The sequence below is a fragment of the Bidens hawaiensis genome, unplaced genomic scaffold, assembly GCF_021521415.1.
Source record: "Bidens hawaiensis isolate Kalapana, Puna unplaced genomic scaffold, B.hawaiensis_p1.1 tig00037895_1, whole genome shotgun sequence".
NCBI classification, from domain to species: Eukaryota; Viridiplantae; Streptophyta; class Magnoliopsida; order Asterales; family Asteraceae; genus Bidens; species Bidens hawaiensis.
In genome coordinates this window covers 146213-151205 of record NW_027496633.1, presented here as the reverse complement: position 1 = coordinate 151205, position 4993 = coordinate 146213, and the positions used below count along the sequence as shown (strand labels likewise).

Here is a 4993-nt window from a genome sequence, read left to right as displayed (position 1 = left end):
CTCAAGCCCATGGACTCTCCTTTCTTTCATCTCCCAAGTCCATAACCCATACCCATTTACCCAACACTAGCCCAACTCATATTCTATTTATCTAAACCGATAACGACGCACTATAAAATAGACGAAATTTATTTTATTATTATAACCGAAAGTAGGATGTTACAACAACTTTAGGTATTAGTTATTCCTTTTAATGATATTTTACGTATTTTTATGTTATATGGTATTTTGTTTGGTTATATATTGTTATGCAACCAACACAACCTAGTTCAACATTTCCTCCACTTAAAAGAGTCACTCTGGTGCAAAGTAGTTGTACCCAATTTCCAAATTTTGAGTCCAAGGATCAATCTGGTTCCATGTTTGATCTCATAAGAGTTGCCCGTTATCGAGTATAATGTAATTGACACTCAGGTCACAAATAAAGCAGTTGTCTAGAAGTCCAGGTAACCACTCTAGACTCTGTACTCCATAGACCATATCAACCCGGATCGGGTTTATCTGGCCCATGGTGGTGTTTTGATACCATCTTTTACAAGATATTTCATTATCGTCATAATTACCTTCCAAAAGAAGGTTAAGAATCAACATCTAAAGTAACAACTAAAAAGGCACATAAAAAAGTACAAAACTAACCATCATAAACCGACAGAGTCAGCATCTTAACACCTTGGGACCCTGCATCAAGATTAGAGGTGTTCAATCCCATCAAAGGAAGTAAACTGTGCATCAATATGACCAATAGCTTCTTGACTAACTGTAACCGAGCTAAACCGTTTTGACGAGTAATTTTCTGTCATTTGTTCCGCTTTTCCATCCTCAAGGTTCACAAATTCTTCAACCGACTGTTTGGGTTGACTAAACAGACGGACTTTTAACAGACGGCAAGCATTTAGATCTTCACACGTCTGCGCGCTACTCAGATTACTGTTAAGTTCAATTAAACTTGAATACCTTGCCTTTTTAAGCACGTTATAATCCTCGGTTTCTTCATTGCCAATTGGTGTCTCAGTTTTGAGGTTTCTTAATCCCTCGGTAATAATAAACCTCAACTTCTCTCTCAAATTCTCACTTCTAATCGGGTCGGCTCTATGCTTCGTTTTCAAATTTGATATCGTTGTTTCAGTGTCTTCAGTTGACTCATATTTAGCAAAAACCTCCTCCAAAAGAGTGACGTTTTGCAAATATCTAGCGGAAGATTCATTTTCTATTTCTATGTTCCTGTCTTCATATTCTTTCAGCTTTGAAAACCTCCATTCGTTTATCTGATACGCCTCTTGTATGATTCAATTGCATAACTTTAAAAACCTCCATTCATTAAAACAAAATGTTGATAAAACGATCATACAGTAATTAATTAGGCAATGGTATGTACCTTTCTCGTTAAGGGCTTCCTTGCGCGAGATGGAGTTCGCAAATTGTTAAATTGAGCAAAATTACTCGAGAGTTGTCGTATTGAAGTGACTCTATGTGCATTCCTAAAAATATAAGCTTATCGTTTTAAATAAGTCACCATATTTTTTTCTAAAACTTTGAACTATAAATAGCTTGTGTAAATTAAGTGTATAGAATCTATTTATTTCAAAAGAATACAAGTTTATGTCAAAAAGGGGTTTAGAATGTGTTATGCATTAATAACAGTAAAATAATCTTTGGCCAACTGTCAACCTGTTTGACCTAATTCCTATTTAAATATTTTTGTGACACCGCCAGCTTGACCGGTCAAAAAATATATATATATATGTGACCCGAATAAATTTACCCGATCAATAGTATATGGGTTAACGCTCAAAACGGGTTTTGTGAAGAAAAGTAAAAAATTGATCGATTAATGATCCAAATCTGTTTTTCGGTGATCGATGATTAATTGGGTATGCATTGATGAGTCCGAGATGTTGGGATGTGATTTCGTGGATCAATTTGTGAATATAGGTGTTTTTGTACGTTAAGGATTATTGTATTCTATCATTTATCTATCTATCTATCTATATATATATATATATATATATATATAAGAGGTTCAAGAGGGAACTCAAAAAAAGTGGGGAACTAGGGAACTCATCATTTTACATGTAAAATATACTAAAAAAATCATTTTTATGTAAAAAACACATTTTTATATAATTTTTTAAGAGTTTTTTTACATATAAACGCAAATAGAAGGCTTTTCCAAAAAAAAAAATAATTTTAAGTTTAAAAAACGTAAAAAAAAAATATTTCTACAAAATTCGCTTTTTTATTGGAATGTCTTTACATGTATTTATAAGCAAAAAGTCTTAAAAATTTTATGCTAAAACTAATTTTTTACATGTGAAATCGAGCTTTATATTATTTTTTTTTTCATGTAAAATGAGGAGTTCCCCACTTTTTTTGAGTTCCCTCTTGAACCTGCCCCTATATATATACATATACATATACATATACATATACATATATATATATATATATTTATATCTTACCCAGATGATGATGATATCCCATTTGAGTCAGTTGAATCAGGATATGATGAATTGCCCTTTAACACTGCAATCAAGTTCAAATAAATTTTCATGTTATGTGTACACAATCTATGCTTGACATAGAAAATTTACATAAATGTATGACATCAGGAGGATAAAAGAATATCCATTATCATACCATGTATATGGCAAGGATTTTGAGCTCTAGCGCAGCAATTTTTGCATGACTGAAACAGACACCTGTTAAATAAATTCAAAACTAATTTGTATAAAGAACCACATTGGACCCGAATGTCCTTGTCAAATAATGTGACTACAATAAACAAAAAAGTAAAACATGCAGTCAGATTAAATTCATATTTCAGCATTCTCTAGACAGAAAAATAAAAGAACAGATATTCACTACCAAATAAATTGATTCATATTAACTATAAATTAGTTTTGTAACTGCTATAGTGCATGTTCTATCGGTATGATTTTTTTCCGTATTTTCTAATAACCAATTGATGGCAAACATCGAGTATCACTTCAACTTCATATCTGATAAAGTTGACCTTGACCATAAGTAATATAAATCAACAATTTAATATTTCATTAAGTTATACAGCGTGAGGCGCTCCGAGACAGTAAGTTTCCGAATCCAAGGCAAGGCAAATGCAACACGTACGCGAGGCACTTGTAAAAATGCGAACATTTAATAAAGAAATTAACACACCTATATGATACTGTACAGAACTAATAAACAGTTAACAAATCAATCTGAATTCATCATCATCATCATCATCATCATCATCATCATCATCGTACTCAGTATATCCCACCAATAGCAAAGCTATGGTAGGGTCTGAGGAGGGTACGATGTAGACAGCCTTACCTCTACCCCATAGGGATAGGGAGGCTGCTTCCGATGAGACCCCCGGCTCGATAGTAGTTTTGCATCAAGCCTTGGACATAAGGCACATAGCACTCAATCATCGGGACACCGGATGATCGGTGCATGTACCCTTGTCTTTCGGCTATCAACGCCACCACATGATGCCTGATTAACCTTCCGCCACTTTTAACGTTATTTTCACGAGATTAGTAAAATAACGTCAAAATTAGTGCAATTTCACTTTTGCCCACCCGAGGGTTCACACGTATATACATTATACGCGCACCGCAAGCAGGGCATTAGTTTTTGGATGAGGAACAAGAAAAATTATACTATTTGAAATTATGTACATCTAATATACAATTAATAATTGGGGTAACTTTATAGAATTGTAACTAAGTTTCAATATCGTTCTAATTAGGTCACTCATTCTTTCTTTCTTTTTTCTTTTTTTTCTTTTTTTCCCGATTAGGTCACTCAAGTTTCAACTTATGTTCCAATCCAAGGTTTTTTGCATATTTAACAGGTTACCATGCCTACGTGGCATTTGTTTTTCTTTTTCTAAATATGCTGATGAGTAATTAGTATCTGTTTTAAATTTTAATTACTTTATTAGATATAACTCGAAACTTTTACTATTTTACCTTTTAATGCTTTAATAATAAAATTATTAGCAGAAAAGATAAACCAAGGAACACATCTTTATATTTGGAATGCAATGTACGTATGACGACCTGTTAGATAGGTAAAAAAACATTGGATTAAACCATTAAGTGAAACTTAAGTGACCTAATATGTTAACTTGTTACTTAGTTGAATTAGTTTGAGGGTTAGAAAATAAATCCTTTAAAAGTAAAATATTTTGACAGAATGACAGGTAATGTTTTGAACCACCATCTTTCACAGACAACTTTTAAGAATATGATCAAAACCTCAAAGAAGACAAACGTCATCCATTAATTTGTATTTTATTTTTCTTCAAGTAGTTTTAGCTTCAATTTATTCTTGGCAATAATTAAGTAGAAAAATTAGAGATTTGATGTTTGAAGTAGATCGGGTCAGTTAGTTTACCGGGTCGGGTTAAAAAGAAGAGCTAGGGTTAGATTGGAAAGAGTAAGCTGTTAATTTAATCGACCACGAATGGTGCGATTAGCAATCAAATTGTTATGATGAAAAGTTGTAATTAAGAAAGAAACCCAAATGAATTATCCTAAGAGCGAATGAATGATATGGAAATTATTATAATAATAATAATTACCTGGAACGTGCAGCACCGTCACACTTGATGCAAATTGGTTTGTTAAGGCCACGAAGGGACGGTCTGTTCCGAGTTTTAGCCATCGTTCACCTTCTGATTATCACAATTGCTTAAGATTTTCACCTTCAAATTCAATTCAATAAAGTGATGAACAAGAGAAGACCAATCTATCTACTTTCACTTTATCCCATCTATTCGGGTTATAAACCCACCCGTGTCATTGTTTTATTATACAATATAATAAACCCGCGTGATACAACGGGTAATCCTAATAATCACGTAACAATTATAGTTGTTCATGGTTAGTTTGAAATCTTGAAAGCGTTCAAATTACCAATCATCGGTTGTTTCATGGTTGGTTTTTTTCTTTAACTTTTGGTAACAGGGTTTCTAAATTTTTAA

The 4993-nt window shown here is 32.9% G+C and overlaps 1 protein-coding gene across 1 annotated transcript; it reads right to left on the bottom strand.

The window, feature by feature from the left end:
* Nucleotides 1–278: 278 nt before the first annotated feature.
* LOC143589835 (uncharacterized) lies at nucleotides 279–4674 on the bottom strand. The gene is made up of 5 exons (XM_077070478.1): nucleotides 4592–4674; nucleotides 2638–2699; nucleotides 2460–2523; nucleotides 1376–1478; nucleotides 279–1277 (listed from the first exon to the last, which is right to left on the bottom strand). The coding sequence occupies exons 1-5, from the start codon at nucleotides 4672–4674 to the stop codon at nucleotides 690–692; spliced, it is 900 nt and encodes a 299-aa protein (XP_076926593.1). The 3' UTR covers nucleotides 279–689.
* Nucleotides 4675–4993: the final 319 nt, after the last annotated feature.

Bases quoted from the DNA above. Each gene is read 5' to 3' on its own strand.
- LOC143589835 (XM_077070478.1), bottom strand. From the start codon at position 4,674: ATGGCTAAAACTCGGAACAGACCGTCCCTTCGTGGCCTTAACAAACCA. The intron at 1,479-2,459 runs GTAAGATATAAA...TTATATTTTTAG, and splicing joins GGGATATCATCATCATCTGG to GAATGCACATAGAGTCACTT. The intron at 1,278-1,375 runs GTACATACCATT...TGAATCATACAA, and splicing joins GGAAGCCCTTAACGAGAAAG to GAGGCGTATCAGATAAACGA.